This window comes from Ochotona princeps, chromosome Y, assembly GCF_030435755.1.
Source record: "Ochotona princeps isolate mOchPri1 chromosome Y, mOchPri1.hap1, whole genome shotgun sequence".
NCBI classification, from domain to species: domain Eukaryota; kingdom Metazoa; phylum Chordata; class Mammalia; order Lagomorpha; family Ochotonidae; genus Ochotona; species Ochotona princeps.
In genome coordinates this window covers 1,659,090-1,677,322 of record NC_080866.1, presented here as the reverse complement: position 1 = coordinate 1,677,322, position 18,233 = coordinate 1,659,090, and the positions used below count along the sequence as shown (strand labels likewise).

At 42.9% G+C, this 18,233-nt stretch overlaps 1 protein-coding gene across 1 annotated transcript; it reads left to right on the top strand.

The window, feature by feature from the left end:
- The first annotated feature begins 3,563 nt into the window (after positions 1-3,563).
- On the top strand, positions 3,564-4,118 carry LOC131478691 (sex-determining region Y protein-like). The gene has a single exon (XM_058659278.1). It carries the CDS (start codon positions 3,564-3,566, stop codon positions 4,116-4,118), a length of 555 nt encoding a protein of 184 aa, XP_058515261.1.
- The last annotated feature ends 14,115 nt before the right edge of the window (positions 4,119-18,233 follow it).

Sequence of the window (18,233 nt, the reverse complement as noted above, 5' to 3'; positions counted from 1 at the left end):
AGAATCCTATAACATTAATCATGCCTGGGAACTATAGAGAGGCTACATATACATGAGGGCACAAATACATTTGCCTTAAGTTAATAATGCCACAGATGGAACTGAAATGCAAATCCGACACCACATAATATGAGAGATTATATGAGGCATTTAAAATTCAAATTTCTCATGGGTGAAGTGTGCATTATACTTAAACCAGTGACTCCATTCTTCATGGAAACTTCATGAGCTTGTGAGAAGGTCAAACCGCAGGCTAATGCAACATGAAAACTTCTTAGGTTAAGATGTTAGCAGAAAACAGAAACAAGCTCTGGAGTCACCATAAATGCAAACAACACAGTTGGCAAGTGTTACTGGGTGGTAAGAAGCAGAGTGCTGGAAAAGAAGAGCACTAAAAGCTGCATAATAAGCTTATGCTACACTCAAATGAGGGAAGCAATAAAAATCTTACCAGACATATGTAACAATGCCATAAACCGTGTATTAAAAATGAAGGAAAAAGCAGGATCTTTCATTCCACAGATAAATTAAGATCAGGAGCTATATTTCAGTTTCACATTCTTTAGAAGATCAGTAACATTATTTCCTTTATAGTTTGAGGAGTAGTCTGAAAGAAACACCAAACGCATTATTATTCTGCAGTGCATTTATGACCACTGATTAAAAATAAATTACATAACATTCAATTTTATAATGCATATTACACAACTAAATAATACCTCTTAAATTCAGATAAAGTAAGTTTAAGCAGACACTAAATGATTTTAAAACTAAGTATGTATATAAATTTGAACATGGTACAAAGAAAATTTTAGATATTTTTAATAAAAAATGTAATCGTAGAAGGAAGCCAGCTTCAGATTAAACTGCAATAGCCAGCCAATAGATCTTAAGAAAGTAAGTAAAACTCTACGTCAACTTTAACATCTAAGCATTTTTTTTAAGATTTATTAAATTTTACTGGACAGGCAGATACACAGAGAGGAGGAGAGGCAGAGAGGAAGATCTTCCATCCGATGATTCACTCCCCAAGTGAGCCGCAAAGGGCCGGTGCGCGCCGATCCGAAGCCAAGAGCCAGGAGCTTCTTCCAGGTCTCCCACGAGGGTGCAGGATCCCAAGGCTTTGGGCCATCCTCAACTGCTTTCCCAGGCCACAAACAGGGAGCTGGATGGGAAGTGGGGCTGACAGGATTAGAACCGGCGCCCATATGGGATCCCTGCGCGTTCAAGGCGAGGACTTTAGCCGCTAGGCCACGCCGCCGGGCCCGGAAGCAGGATTTGAGTTGGCTCTCACATTCGGATGCCAGGATTACAGGCAAATATTCAGAAAATATCTAGAATGTAACAGTCTTTCTTTATGCAAAAATAAATTGGCCTTCCTAAGGTGAATTAACCTTTTAATCTTATTGTATAATATCCAAAACCCTCCCTATGTTTCTATTTGCATTCTTACATTTGCAAAAGATTTTTCTTCTGAAATCATTGTAGTCTACATGATGTTCCAAGTATGTTAGAAAATCAACACTTTAGAAATTTTCCACATGATTCACATTTGATTCAGAAGAATAAGAGTTACCATTGAACCATATCTTTATCAAAGTTTTCATTGGTGGGCTTTAAGCTCTCTCAATGCCCATTTTAACACAGTGTTAAGAAAATCTCAATTGCACTTTAAGCAGCCCCTTGCAACAGGCATAGCCAATTAGAAATACCCCTTGAAGCATTAACAACCAAGTGATTTTTATTAAGCTTAACTGGAAAATGAGGCCACAAATCATAAGTGAAATCAAAATGTTCTGAGTGGAAATGGGGAAGATAAGCCCCAAATACTTTGTTTACAAATCAATCAAGCAAAAAATAAGCAAACAAGGTGAGAATAAATGTGCACTGAGAATAGGAAAATTCAGAGGTAAAATAAATGAAACCAAAAAACAAAAACTAGAGAGGTGCACTGGCTTAGTAGACTAAGCCTCCATGTGTAGCGCTAGCATCCCATACAGAATTGGTTGGAGTCAAGGTTGTTCTTGGATCCAGCCAGCTGAATGGGAGGTGGAACAGCCAGAGACATAAACTGGCAAGCATATGGGATCTAAGCACTTGAAAGGTAAGATATTAGACGCTGAACCATCATGCCAGACCAGATTTAGACTTTTCTAGTTAAATTATTAAATTATTTCCTGTTAGCTTTTGGGAAAAAAAAAAACTGTCTCTTCTGTTGCAGTAATGAAATTTCAAGAATACACAATGTTAAGATTATGATGAAACTCGAACTCTATAATCTATTAAAAAAAACCTGAAAAATGTGTATGCAATATAGTAATGTCATAATTGATCATGTAAAACGTTAATTTAGCACATTTAACCAACTGATAAACCATGATAGTGCCTATTTATGTCCTGGTTGTAATGCTTTCAATCCAGTTTCCTGATAATTCATTCTTGGAGACAACAGATGATGGAGTCAGTGCCCAGGACATCTGCTATCTAGATGTAAACCCATGCGGAGCTCTTGTCAGATTTTAGGATAGTCCAAACTGGCTTACAACTTCAACAAGGCATATGTCAAGAACATAACAGGTAACGTAAAGACAATGGCCTTGAGTCAGCATTAGACAATAGTAAAACTACAAAGATATACAGGGGGAATCAAGAGTGATCCTGACAGCCTCTTAACAGGAGGTCATATGCACAGAGGAGGAGGGGACCCCAGAGCAGAGCAGGGGGACAGGAGGAGGCTTGTATCCCAACCCTGGAGACTCTCGGATCCTCACCAAGGACTATCAGCACGGGCACCAAGGACTACATCCCAACTGCCAAGGAGACCACGGGGAATTGGAGTGCCCTCGGAGGCCGAGAACTCCGAGGTCACCCACTCCCATTTGAATCTTCCACACGGGATGGAAGAAGCCCAAATCTTTCCTCCCGGGATCCAAGGTCATCGAAACAACAGCCAGGAGCCCTGAGCGGTCTGCAGAAACAGAAGAACAGTAAACTTCCTTCGGGACACGGGAGAGGAGCTTTCTCTGGTCCTTGCTTAGTTCCGACTTTGGATCCCCACCCTCTCTTGCAATGACCATCAGGGTCACCCTGGAAGCCCCCACAACCCCCCCACAAAAAAATGAAGCTTTGATTTTCAAAGACAAAATGCGCTTCCTCAGGGAAAGATAAGCCATGTATGCAGTGTCTAGCATCCTTTGAAGCAAATTGGATAACAAGTAGTAAAGACCTTTTTGCCATCTTTAGCATTCCAAGGCCATGGATTAGAATAACAGTGTGATACCTAATCATGTTTTCCTTGAAAAGGGTTAGGTTGATAGAGTGTCAGTAGGCTGCTTGGGGTGGGACTACCAGGTGTGGGGTCGTGGGAGGAGAAATGAGCGTTTCATTACAAAAGCCAAGATGAAAAAGACCACTCCCAGATAAGCAGGTTTTGAGTGATGAAATAAATTTCCAAGCTCTGCATCTTTAAATTTTATCCCCCTGGCTTTTTGACCTGCCATGTGTTCAGAGTATTGAGCAGCAATCTTCACATGCCAGCCGAACAGCACCCGAATAGATACACCATGGAGAAAAATCCCTCCTTATTTTGGATGGACTCTAGGACAGACTGTGAAACAGCAGGACAAGGTAAAGAGAGCAGTCAAGAACGGGTCAGACGACCCATGAATGCATTCATACTATGGTCCCGACATCAGAGGCGCCTGGTAGCTCGGGAGAATCCTAGAATGCAGAACTCAGACATCAGCAAACAGCTGGGACACCAGTGGAAAAAGCTTACAGAGGCTGAAAAATGGCCATTCTTCCAGGAGGCGCAGAGACTACAGGCTGTACACAAAGAGAAATACCCAGGCTATAAGTACAGACCTCGCCGAAAGGTTCTTCAGAAGAGCAGCAGTTTGCTACAGGCACAGCCCTCTTGCAGCCTGAGCAGCTGCATATGGATGGACAAAAGGTTGCATGCTTGCACAAACATGTTTGGCACCACTACAACCACACACTCAGCAATGGAGGACCGTCTGATCCATTCACAGACAGCAAATGCAGGCAGCTCTTCACTGATGCAACCAGTGCCACAGCAGCTGCAAAAACTGCCAAGACAACCAGGTAAAATTTACTAGTCAAAGCCATGGGAATGGTTCCCCTTTACTAGTAACTTCCAGTCCTGTTTCATGCTTTAATAATCCACAGTCTCAGTTGAAGGCTTCAGATCTACTGAAATCTCACACTTACGCGTCAGCGTATTAAATCCATAAACATTAACGGCATTCATAAGCAAATGAATACACCCCAATCATTCTGTATGATTGTTTAATATACTGCCAACCTTGTCAAGAAGGCAAGCTGCTGTTTATTTTAAATACTACAGCTCACAAATGGATGTGAAACACAAAACTATGCTGTAGAAAAATGGGTTAAAAAATATAGTGTAACACAGTTCCTTCTAGACTGAGCTCATTAACAATGTTTCAGTTGCTTTGCCTGTCTCCATATCATTTAACCCACAATGAGAGAACTAAGTAATCTATATGTAACATCTTTGGTGATTTTTCTTGTTTTACCTTCTCCTGACAGACAAAACAAAACAAAGCAAAACAGCTTCACCATTTCAATTTACATTCTTCACTCTACACAAGTGTGTTCTGCCATTGACCTTCAACATTTTCCGTCTTTACCTTGTAAAACAAACCTCATAACTCATGTTCTTTGCCCCATGTGCATGGAGGATATTATATTGCCTGTTTGCCTTTGGTAGTGGAATTTCTGTTTCTGTGGCCGACTTTTTAAAGTTCAAGGATAAGAGCAAAATGTTAACATAAGTTGTTTATTTAGATTGAGGGGACAGAGTAGGCTTGGGGGTTCATCCCAACATGCCATTACTTTGATGAGATTTTGAAGCTACTCTGAAAAATCAGAGACATGCAATTTGTAGATAAGATAACATCGAAACCGACAGTCCACAATGGAAAGAAATCGTGTTTTAAAATAATCTAAAACTGTCAGTTTCCCAACTTTTACAAAGTGATGATTAAAGCAACAAAACAGAAAAACATGGGTTAAAACAAGAAGGCATGTTCTTGATGCCAAGTTTAAGATTGAAAAAACATAAATTGCGATTACATACAGATTCATCTGAGCTGTGTATCTTGTAAAATGTACAGATCACCCATTCCCGTTTTGGTAATCACCCAGACCCAACTTTCATCATAAGTTAATTTTTCTTTTCTAAAAGTTTCTTTTTTTTATTATTAATTATTTTGCATTATGTGACAGTTTCATAGGCTCTGGGAATCCCCCCACCCCTCCCCACGCCCCTCCTCCCGGTGGATTCCTCCACCTTGATGCAGCATTACAGTTCAAATTCAATCAAGATTCTTTCCTTGCAAACATATACCAAGCATAGGGTCCAGCTACTTATTGTCCAGATGGGTTGAACAGTTTCTTGGGGAGACCATTTCTGGTCCGAAGTTAGAGCTGGTAGAATATCATCCCAGTCAATGAAGAGTCCCAATATAACATCAACAGCAATTTGCAATATTATGGAATTGACATGGTTTTGAGTAACCAGTATGTTAAAAGAAAAAAAAAAAACAAGCCCTAACCACAACCTATGATTAGCTCATTGACATTTCAATTTTAGTTTATATATAGGACCGGACCGGCTGCTATATACCTTAAAATGGCTATAAGGTACCATTCAGCTGTCTCGTGTCTATTTCATTTTAGTATTTAGCCATTTGTTGTGTTGAAGTATAATTTTGCTGATCTTGGCAGATTTTGGGATAATCTAGACTGGCTTGTAACTCTAACAAGATATTTGTCAACATTTAATGTGCAGAACATTTTTTTGGGGGGGGGGTGTGCAGAAAAATCCTCAACACCATGGTGAGGAGTGACTAATCTTTGTGTCCCACCCAGCGAGGCATGAGCCAATCCACGCCAGCTCTTTCCTGTCAGATTCCAAGCTCTACTTTTTGTTGTTTGTCTATTTGCTTGGACAACATAACTCACATTTCTTAGGCTCACATTTCCTCTTTAATGCTTGGGTTTTACAAAGCATATACTAAGGCAAGAGATACTACAAATCCTCCCAAACAGCAATTTCTAGTCAAACACCCCACCATCTCCTATTTTATGTTTGCAAGAATCTCCAAAATCCCCATTAAAACCTCCGATCTCCCTGTGTTTCTTCTCAAGGATCGTTCATATACTGACTCCATATCTTCTTGGAAATACATTTCCACTTGTCCCAGATGTATTCCTTCGGACTATAGCTCATAGCTCTCCTGCAAGATCCATTGCCGTGGTCCCTTCATCTGTTTAGATGCTTTTAGAGGTGTCAGTAAATTATCAAAACCTCAAGTAAGTAAAAATACACAATATGTGTGAGACTCCTCTGTTCAACGTAATTTTGTGGACATTCAGATTCTTTCCAAAAGTTATTCTATGCCCATGTATACATTTTTGAATGCTTAAATTATGCTGGCAGGTGTATTCGCTCATGCAAAAATGCATTGGGAGCATTTAAAAATGCATGATCTTTGCGAGTTTTCAGTGCTTAAATGAGAGTGAGGGAGCAAGGATGTAAACTTCACCTCATGACCTTAGTGGAAAACAGAGCAAACAGAGACTCAAAGATGGACTATGTCAACCAGTGGATTCCTCAACGACCTCATTGTGCTTGGAATGGCGAGACAGGCAGCAATTCATACCAGTTCAACTATGAAGACCACTTGAGCAAGACCCTTGCAGCATGCCCCATGTTGGGGACCTGGGATCGGGGGGAGACTAGGTGGGGCTTCTCCCTTTTCCTCCCCCTTTACCCCAGATACAGAAAAAAGGGTGGAAATGATAGTCTTACTTGCTTTGCTGTAGCTCTTGACCCTTTGTGCCCTAATTACCTATGTATAGATTGTCAATAATAAAATTTAAAAATGAGAAAAAATGATTCATTTTATTTTTATTGCAAAGTCTGATACACAGAGAGGAGGAGAGACAGAGAGGAAGATCTTCCGTCCAATGACTTACTCCCCAGGTGGCCTCATTGCTGGAGCTGAGCCAGTCTGAAACCAGGAGCCGGAATCTTCTTCTGGGTCTCCCATGTGATTGCAGGGTCCCAAGACTTTGGGCTGTCCTCCACTGCTTTCCCAGCCACAAGCAGGGGGCTGGATGTGAAGCAGGGCTGCCGGGATTAGAACCAGTGCCCATGTGGGATCCCGGAATGTTCAAGGCGAGGACCCTAGCTGCTAGGCCACTGTGCTGGGTCCTTATTTGTGCTTTTTGCTTTTCCTTTTCCTACCTTTTCATCTCTTGCAGCCGCCAAGCCCTGGCATGCCCAGGCTGAAATACACCTCCTAAAAGCCAACTTGTCTCACCGACTTCCCATGTCTCTGAATTGCCCCATTGCTACAAACAGCCAAGACCCTAAAACTATAAAAGATTCAACCCTAGGAAAGCTGAGCTGCTGTAGTCCCAGCACATGCTACTTGTTGGCCACCACTCTATTCTTTCTAATAACTTCAGTTTTGGCTGTGAATACCTACTGTGTGCCTCTTTCTCTGTTCTGTCTGCTTCCTCAGATAGTGGTGCCAAAACCTGAGAGGAGTTTGAGCAGTCAGCCTCTTGCTCAAGCTAGACACACCTACTTCCCTTAAAAGCCCTGATCCCCTCATTTGATCTCTTCTTCTTTTAGCTACAAACAGGAGGTGAGGGCCACAAGGGTGAATGTGCAGCCCCATGGGGACTCCTCCATCTCTGGGGTAGTCTCTAGTACTCAAGATATTTCAGGGGTCAAGACAACCCAGGGCCATGGACAAAGAAAAGGTAAACATGTCTACACTTTGTGATCATTCTCTCTTGCTGTAGGTCACAGAACCAGTGCCTAAAAGATTAACTGCCCATTCTCCAAAAGGGCAAGTGGGGGTAGAATGTAGGCTAGTTATCTCAGTTCAGGGTGGAGACACTTGTATGTCTCCTGCATGTAGAATAACAACAGTCTCCAGTGAGCTTATCAACCATGGTACTCACAGTTTTGTCTTCTCCTTTAGAAACAGTTATCATGCTCACAAACCATTTGAGAAAATATTGTTAATTCAGGTTACTAAGAGCAGGAGGTCATTCTAGCCATTTGACAGTAATTCTAAAAAGCAGCTAAAGATTTTAGGAAGCTGTAATACATGCTACATGTGTACATATTTTATTCAACCTTCTCCTTACGCTGAACCACTGTCACTTTTCCCCTCTTCCTTCCCAGCCACTTCAAGGATGAAACTCTCTCAGGCTTCCTTCCCTCTCCCCCAGCAGCAGCCACAGTTGTTTTTCTTGCCCTCTTCCCTCACACATTCTGCACTTGCTCTGTTTTAAGCCAGCCACTCCCTGTGGCTACAGTTTCCCCTAAAGAGCAGCTTAGACATTTTTTTTTCCCTCTCTCTGGAGTGTGGTGTGTCAACCTAATCTGTCTGTCCCTTAGCCAAGAGAAGTGGAGAGAGGAAGGGAGGAGGGTAGAGGTAGGCCTGTTAATGCAGGATCTTCCCCACAGATTCTTTTAGTACCCCGTTGCCGGAGGGGAAGAGCCTGCTACCCGCCACCCAGCCTCCCGGCCTGTGAGAGACAAACTGATGGACAGGGGTTCTGTCTAAGCAGTTCTGATTTATTGGGGAAGTTCAATTTCTTATATATGGTAAAGGATAGCCTCAGGCCAGGAATTTTGGGAATTCCAGGAGGGGAGAAACTAGGAGCCAATTACCAGGAGAATGACTGCAGAAGCCACCTCCCATAGGCCAGGGGTAGATGAGCAAGATGGCCCTGGTCATCAATATTTCCTTGGAGCTACGTGACTCCTGCCCTTGTTCACGCCCAGGGCTCTGTCCTTGGCCGCCATCTTGCCCGCCAGTGACCTGGACTGTGAGTTCCCATCTTATTGACTTAGTGACCTTTTTGTCCCTGAGCCCCACAAGTTAATATTGCTTTGAACATTTTGTGACTTACCATGCTTGCTTTGTAACTTAATTTAAAAGAACCCACTGAGCACAATGAATATTCAGCTCTTGTTATAGACTCCACTATATTAGGTGGTTTTTGCAGTGAAATGCCCTGTCCTGCAGGGCACAATGTTCAAACCCTGAGGGTGGACTGGGAATTCTGGGCTGCTAGCCCCCAGGCTGCTGGCCCAAGGAACACACGGACACACGTACTTGGTGAAAAAGAGTGTCTCTCACTCTTTATTTATTTTACTCCTCATATATATATACTTTCTTCTCTAGGGGAGGATGGGAAAGGGAGGGGTGTCTTGGGAGTAATTATCTTCACTGAAGCAGGGAAGGAACTAATCATCTATGTTGAAACAGGGGAGGAACTGTAAGGCCCCCCAACAGGGAAAAACCTTACCAATTGTCTCAAGAGAGTGAGTTTCCCCAATGACCACCGAAGACGAGACTTGATGCAAAAGCAAGAGGCTTTATTCGATCATCAGCGTGCTGGGGCCGAGGCCAGTTCCTCACACAGAAGGCTAGGCATCGACCCAGTCATGGTATAGCATCCTTTTTAAAGGCTAAACCAAGTCTGAAATCATAAAACCATAAAACCATAACCATGAACGGGGGGGGGGGGGGGGAGCCCTAAACAGGGAGGGGAACCCTAAACATAAACAGGGAGGGGGAATCATTAACATAAGCAGGGAGGGGGCCATGCCATTAGGGGCGGAGGCTAGTTGCAGGTGCCCCTTATCTCTCAGGCCCCCAGGCTCTATCACGAAATGTTTCACTGTCCTTCCAATCCCAAATGTTCCCTTTCATAACTAATTATTTGAACAGGAACAAGGGTGGAGGTTCTATTCTGCTTGTTTTACACAGCATGTTCTGGCCTAATATCCTGCTTGCTGTGGCCCTTCTTGCCCAAGGCAGGCTTTCAATGCAGCAGGCTGTCAGGTAGGCCAAGTCTAAGGTCCATAAGTCTGTGGCTCCTAAGAGGGAGAGATTCTTATTTAAATAAGATAAATATTTTCTAAATGCAAACTTAAGTACTTAGCCTCGTATATCCTATGAACATTTATGTCAGATTAAATGCTATTCTTAAGGTATGGTTACTGCATTCTCTGAAAATGTAATGTTAATATCAAACACAAAAACATACAGTTCAAATTGATTTCTCTGTTAAATTGTTCCAAGTTATGAGATAAACCCATGTGCTAGCTCTTCACATTTTTGTGCTTCTATTTTAGTGACAGCCAAGAGACACAGATTTCATATTCTATTGAGATAATCTTTTTGTTCTTTGTCTCTCATAGTTAAAATATGTGTTCTTGGTGAGGAGGATTATCATAGTCCTTGAAGTATTGTTTGCAGTATTTTCTAAATATTTGTCCTTGATGTATGGAGTTAACATCTAATCCTGTGTGTTAACATGGTGCTCCGTTAAAGTGACCAAGTGGAACCCACCAGTGAGAGTTGGAACAAGAATCCTGTACTGTAGGGCTGTCCATGAATCTGACTCGTACGTGAGTGAATTGAGAGTGGGGGTAACATCTGTGGGGTGTATGTGGGCTCATCGTGCGTCACACACAACAACTGTGGCTAGGGAAAGGCCTGCTTATAGAGCTAAGGGGATGGATAGCCTAGCTGGACTACAATTCACATTTTTGAGCACAAGTACTGGTGAGCACAAGAACCAATATGGGCTGGTCTGGACATGGCTGCAGTCTACCTTGGTATGGGTGTGGACTGGCTCTGGTGTGTGCCAAACTGAGTTAGGCTGCAGCACCCAGTTGTGCTCATGAAAGCCAAGATGTGTGTAAGATAGGCTAGGTTAGGTCTTGGCTCCTGCTCAACCACATAAGACCTGTATCTGGTGTGGACCAGGTATGGCTGGGTTGTAACACCCCATGGTAAGAACCAGGGTGGGAGTGGAGCGATTGGGCAAGGCCACTGCTCCTGCCAGGACAGGAGTTGGGTCAAGCCAGGATGGGCCAAGCACCCACTGGTGTGCATGAGATTTGCCACTGGGAGGAGACTCGATACAGCAGCTTAGGGAATTCATATGTCAGGACGCAGTCACCGCAGATAAGCGCAAGAACCGAGGCATGGAGCAGCCCAGACCAGGCCAGGTTATAGTACCCAACAGGATATATGAAGGTCAGGCCTAGGGCCAGGCCAGGCCATTTTATGATAGCCACTGGCAGATCTGAGAACCAGGATGGGGTTGCAGGACAGGCCAGGTTGGACCACCAATACCAACCAGTTCACACTGAAGTCTGGATAAGGGCCTGATGGGGCACAGCTCGGCTGTAGCACCCACCAGCAGTAGCAGATGGAACTGGAGGCAGGCTGGAGCAAGCCAGGTTGAAGCACTTGCTGGTGGGTGTGAGATAAGATGAACCATGCCAGTCTGGGGTTAGTAGGAGCCAGGTCTGAGAGCCCGGGGGTGAGGGATCCAGCAAGGGTCGGGTCACCTGGCCTGGGTCCTTCAGCCCATCTCCAAGATGGGTGCTAGATCTGTGAGCCCCAATGATGGGGGGTCTGGATGGGCCTGGGTTGCCTGATCTAGATCCTTTGCCTACCTGTATGGGGTGCCGGGGGAGCATCCATTAATTTCATGGGCAGCGGATACAGTGGGACCCAGTTTGCCTGGCTAGAGTCCTTTGCCCACCTGTAAGAACTCATCCTCCTCAGTGGAGAAGACACAGTAGTGGACAGCTTGCCCAGATCCACATGGAAGATATGGCAGTCCATCAAGCCCTGTAGGAGGACATTGTGACCCTAAAAGGTCAGTGAGCACAGGATTACAGTTGGTTGGATAATATTTGGAGGAGAATAACCAAATGGTTACCTTATTGGATATCATCTGCATATGTATATGAGAATACCTGGTGGAATATACAAGACAAAAGGAGTTCCAAACAAGCATTAATGGTTTTGTTGATAAGCTCAGCACTTCCTCCCTTATCCTATATGACCCTCAGAGTATAAAGTCTGATGCTACTAATAAACCTCGGCTTTTGACCATCAGTCAGGGTCCACGCGTGTTATTATCGGCTCCGTGCACCAAGTCCATCGCTGCGGGACAGCGACAACTGGCGCCTGAACGGGGACTTGAAAGAAGAAGAGAAAGTGCAGCGGAGACCCCCACAGAAAGTGGTGAGTGGGACAATGGGCCAGGACCAGTGTAGGGCACAGTCTTTTATCTCTCTTATGCAGAATTTTTTAGTGAAAAGTGGAACGAAGATAACTAGGCAGCAATTGCATTCTTATTTAGAGCTTGTTAGTGAATATAATCCCTGGTCTCCAGATGAATGGACACTAGAAACTGGACTTAAGAATTTTACTCAGAACAATGGTGAAAAGGCCGGAAGGATAGAAGATATTCAAGTTAGTTGTTGGATTATATCGGCTTTAATTAGAGCTATTATTATAATTTTAGAAGGGGAATCTGCAAGAAATTCCTCTAAGGGGAGACACCCCCAAAATGTAGCTAAAAAAGAAGTGTTTCATAGTACGGACAAGGAAGAAACAGAAAGGGAATCCTTAAGAGGCCCACCTAACAGGAAAGGACGCTGTAATATGGCTAAAAAAGAAACGCCTCATAGTACAGATGAGGAGGACAGCAAAGAGGAGCCTGTGAGAGATTTCCCTAACGGGAGACACCACCGTAATGTGGCTAGGAAAGAAATGGCTTATACTACAGATGAAGATGAGAAAGAATGTGTGAGAGACCCTCCCACAAGGAGATGCCACTGTAATGCAGCTAAAAGAGAAAGGCCTTATACTACAGATGTGGAAATTAGGAAAAGAAAACTTGGAAGATGTTACCATAATGTGACTGAAAATGAAATCAGAACTAAGAAAAAGAAAATTTTCAGTGTTAAACTGCAGGATTTCTCTAGTGAGGTAAATGAGGCTGGGATAAAACAACAGTTAAATATCAGCCCATGTCGTCTTGCTCTTAAATCTGATCAAAAACGTTTCCAAATGTCTGATGTTCCCCGGAGACCTCATGAACTCTGATTGCTTTTTCCAATCATACTTAGTCAAGAAAATAACCAACCTACCTATGAAAGCCTAGATGTCAATGCCATCATAGCTTTTAAAAAGGCTTGTGTGTCCTACGGATCTACTTCTTCTTATGTGTGGGAATATTTAAATGGCTGGAGCCAGGGAGCAAACTGGATTCCTTATGATTTTGAAGTAATAGCAAAAATAGGGTTTTCTCCTTCTCAATATTTACAATGGAAAATGTGGAGAAGCGATATGGCTAAGGAAAAACTGCAAACCTTAGGAGCATCAGGTCGGCAACTCCCTGGTGGAGGACAATTGACTTATGATATGTTGTTTGGAGATGGACAGTGGGTTACTACAGAGCAACAGATACAGCTACCTCAAGCTGCGCTCATGCATATACGAGACATAGCATTGTGGGCATGGGAGAAAACTGAAACTGGGTCTGAATTTGCAGGCAGTTATGCAAAAGTCATTCAAGGAGCCAGAGAATCTTATGCTGATTTTGTAAGACGTTTGACAGACTCCATTGAAAAACAAGTTAGGGGAGAAGGCACTAGGAGATTGTTGTTAAAGCAACTGGCCTTTGATAATGCGAATGAGGACTGCCAGGCTGTTATTCGTCCTATAAAAGAAAAAGAGGACCTTCTGGGTTACCTGAAAGCCTGTCGCAACATAGGGACATTTAAACACCATGCCCGCCTAGCAGCACTTGAGACTTTTGCTATTCAAAAACAAATGAAGGCTAAATGTTTTAATTGTGGCAAGCCAGGACACCTTAGAAAAGATTGCGGAATGCGTCCTTCAACTCAAAAATACCATGCGGATACTTTTAACAGTCACTCCCCTGGAATATGTCCTAAGTGCCAAAGAGGCCGGCACTGGAAAAAAGAATGTAAATCCAAATTTGACCGTGATGGCAGATGCCTGTGGCCAGAAGACTCCGGGAGGGGCCAGCCCCAGGTCCCAAACATTCACAGGTTTACAAAATGGGAATCTGCAGAGAAGCTACAAACTTAAAACTGCCACTGTCTCATTGCCCCACCTGTGCTCCTCACCCTGCAAGTATACTAATTTTTAAGTACAAGTCTTTATATTAAGTTAATTTTTATGTTCACTGCCTCATTACGTTCTCATTGTTTAAAATTAACAAAAGCGATGATCTTGCTTTAAGGAGTGTTTGGGTGATGTCATTATATCATTATAAAGTGAATGTTTGCTGTTTTGTTTGTTAATGTACTCAAGTTGTAACCACATGTCTTTTGGAATATTTTATAATGCTGAGGAAGCTGGCCTTCAGTTTGATGGCTAGCTTTCACAATAATCACCAATTTCAAGGTCTTTTGTTGTGGTAGATGTTTAGTAAACTGACTTCATCTGTATATCCATTGCAACTTTTGGGAGCTTGGAATTCAAAGAAGATACTAGGCTTTTGTAAATCCTGAGGGTTTTTTGGGGGGACATTTAATAAAAATGTGAAATTTTATCATAAATAATTTGGTATAAAATTGAACTCGAACACTATTTGATTATTTCAAGGTATAAGTTAATGTGATATTCATTGTCTACAAAGTGTTTGCATGTATTAATTGCATGTATTAATGTAATTCTTGTGTTCTTGGCTGGTTATCAAATCTCTCACTGCCTTTAATGTGTCAAGGTTTTGTATTTGTTTTAAAGATATTTGAGTGATGATCTCGCATCAATAACCAATTGTAATCTATCATGTGTTATGCTAATGTCAACAACAAATCTTGTTTCAGATATTTTTAGCTATCCTTAAAAAAGCATTTAAGAATTCAAAGGTTTCAAATCCTAGGGATTCCCTTGGTATTCTTACGAGGCCTCAAGAATGCCAACGGATCTATCTCCCGTTTTGTGGAGACAGTTGACCAGGCTATTGGATTATACTAAGATTATTGCCAAATAACAAATGGAGTAAAATTTTATTGTGTCAAAACGTTGTATACATCCATGGAGTTGTGAAGGTTTAATTTTAGTTTGCGTTGCTAATTATGTATTCTTAGCATGGCTGTATTGCTGGGAAGACTGAAATTTGCAATTTTAGATTGATGGAGGGATTTCATAGCATGATCAATGTTTTTGTCTGAGTTTCTCAGTTCAAAACTATTGATTTAATGGCGTTTCACTTACTGGTTTTTGGTGAACACTACTAAGCTTGGTTGAGAATAATATTTTCAAGTCTCCAAAAGTGTGTGTGGGTGTTTGTGTGTGTGCGTGCATACATGTGTGTCTTAACATTTTGTCCTTTGTAAAAAGTTGTTTCAAATTGTTATCATGTGTTGCTGTTTGTTTATCAAGAGCAGGTTGCCTTGGGGCTGTGGCAACCTGCAGCCACGCCCAGAGCTTTCTGATAGGATTGTCAAATCACAAAGATATTAAAGTTCTGCTTTAAAAGCAGAGGGGGGAATATGCTACCCCTGTAAATGCATTAATTTGGTCTTACTCACCTTAAATTTTGTTCAGATTTTGACTCCTGGTGAGCACCAGCTCTGCGTCACTAGAAAGCCCTGGACTCCATTCACCGGAGGAAGCGCCTGCAGTAAGACAAATTCGCGACTTCATTCTGAAAGATCCATTGCCATCAAGGAGACATTGGAGGAGGAGGCCAGACCCCTCCCAACACTGGGTGACGTGAGGGATCCTAAGAGATTGGTGCATCAAGCGCAACTGTCCTTGACATTATGATGCATTTGATAAACACTAATAATCCGTGGGAAAGGTTATGCTCTTGTCCCTAGAATTTCCTGATGGATCCTCAAAACTGGCTCATCTGACCTCGAAAGTGCTGCAACTCCCTTGAACTCAACACTGCCCCTGGAGAAGATGGAACCCCTAGTGAAGCTGCCTCTAAGAACTGAAAAGCTAAATTTGTTTAATATGCCTCTGGTTCCACTACAGGTCAGGAGTGCAGAGAAATTCTCCACCTTCTTAGAATGTTTGAGGAAGACTTTAAGTGTAACTTGTTATTTATAGATTTTAATGACCTTAGACATTAGAAAAGCCATAGAAATTTGTGGTGGCATCCAAGGACGACTCTGACACCCTCTTAAAGGAGGTTGTGTGTATAGAGCAAGGGGGATCTCAGGGTGGAGCAGGAGGATAAGAGGAGCCCTCTATCCTAGTCCCGGAGACCCCCGGAGGCCTCCCATGTGCTTTCGCTGCAGAAGCAGTGGATATCTGCCTCATCAAGGACATCGAGAACCGTATCCTGACTGCCAAGGAGATCACAAGGAAGATGAGTGCCCTTGGAGGCCGAGAACTCTGAGGTCAGTCCTTTCCTATTGGATTTCTCACAAGGGATTGAAGCAGCCCAGTACCCTGCTCATAGGGTCTGGTAACCTGGGAACTTAAGCCAGGAGCCCCGGGAGGCACTCAGAGACAAAAGGATTGTAGGAGGAGCTTCCTCTAGTTCTTAACTAGTTCCAGCCTTGGCTCCCAGCCCTCTCTTACACCAACCATCAGGGTTGCTTGTGAGTCCCATGTAGAGTTAAATTCTTCCTCACTCACTAAGTTGTTGGGGATTTTCCTGCTTACCTACCTAAAACTTTTCTATTCTTCAATTGTTAAATGCAAAACTGTGCTTAACCTCTATAAACTGCAAAATTTAAATTGGGTTAAGAATCTCCCCGAAAAGCTTTTATCAATTTAAAACTGTTAATGCTAAACAAGATGTAACTGTAAAGAACTTTGATGTTATGTTTGAACTCAGCTGCTATGTAGGTCAATGTTGGTCTTTACACTGTTCCTGTGCCACTCTGCTTTCGGTTAAATAATATTGTTTCTCCCCATTTTTCTGCTCTCCCAAGAGCATGTTTCCCCTACATACATCATTCAGGCCTAATTTTACAAAACACAGAAGGGGGATTTGTAGGAGGACATTGTGACCCTAAAAGGTCAGTGAGCACAGGATTACAGTTGGTTGGATAATATTTGGAGGAGAATAACCAAATGGCTACTTTTTGTATACCTTATTGGATATCATCTGCATATGTATATGAGAACACCTGGTGGAATATACAAGACAAAAGGAGTTCCAAACAAGCATTAATGGTTTTGTTGATAAGCTCAGCACTTCCTCCCTTATCCTATATGTCCCTCAGAGTATAAAGTCTGATGCTACTAATAAACCTCGGCTTTTGACCATCAGTCAGGGTCCACGCGTGTTATTATCGGCTCCGTGCACCAAGTCCATCGCTGCGGGACAGCGACAAAGCCCTTCAGGGACCATTTGTGAGAACCCTGAGGAATGAGGCAAGAACAAATTAGGCAACTGCTGCGGCCAAGAAAGGACAGCAAGTATCTGGGCAAATAGATTCTGAGGTCGACTATGTCAGCCAATGGACATTGAAAGGGTTCCTTCATCCTTGGATTGATGAGATCAACAATGTTTCAGAACTACTACGGGCCTGACCTGGCAGCCTAATGGCAAAAGTCCTTGCCTTGTGTGTGCCGGGATCCCGTATAGGTGCATGTTCTAATACTGGCTGCCCCACTTCCCATCCAGCTCCCGGCTTGTGGCCTGGGAAAGCAGTCGAGGACAGCCCAGAGCCTTGGGACCCTGCACCCACATAGCAGACCTGGAAGAAGTTCCGGCCTCCTGGCCTCAGACTGGCTTGGCTCTGGCTGTTGTGGCCATTTAGGGAGTGAATCATCGGACAGAGATCTTTCTCTCTGTCTCTGCTCCTCTCTGAATATCTGCCTTTCTAATATCAATAAACACATCTTTAAACAAAATACATCCACCTGGGCAGAACCCTTGGAATAAGTGCCACATTGGGACCCCGGATTGATATTGAGTGGCCGTTCTCCATTCTTGGGTACTGAGTGGTTAGGAGGCTGGCTATGGTTTCTACCCTTATCCACTTCCCTCCTGCCCAAAACAAGAAAGAGAAAGAAAAATTTGGAAGCTTTGATCCCATCCACTTTTTCCTAGGCCTTGATCCATCCTACTCCTATCAATTGCGCTAATATCATTCAAAATTAAAAACAAATAACAAATTAATCATTTTGCATACTCTTCTTTCACATGCATACAATGTCACAGAAGCAGAAAAAGCATTTTCTGAGAAATATCAGCACCTTTCCTGCTATGTTGCTGTCAGTGCCCTGAGACAAATAAATCTCATCCAGGTGGTTACCATTTGTGCTTTTAAAACCAGTGTCCACCTAGCATTAGTGTATAGCATCTTGAACTCCTACGTGCAACTTTGGCAGTGCAACTGG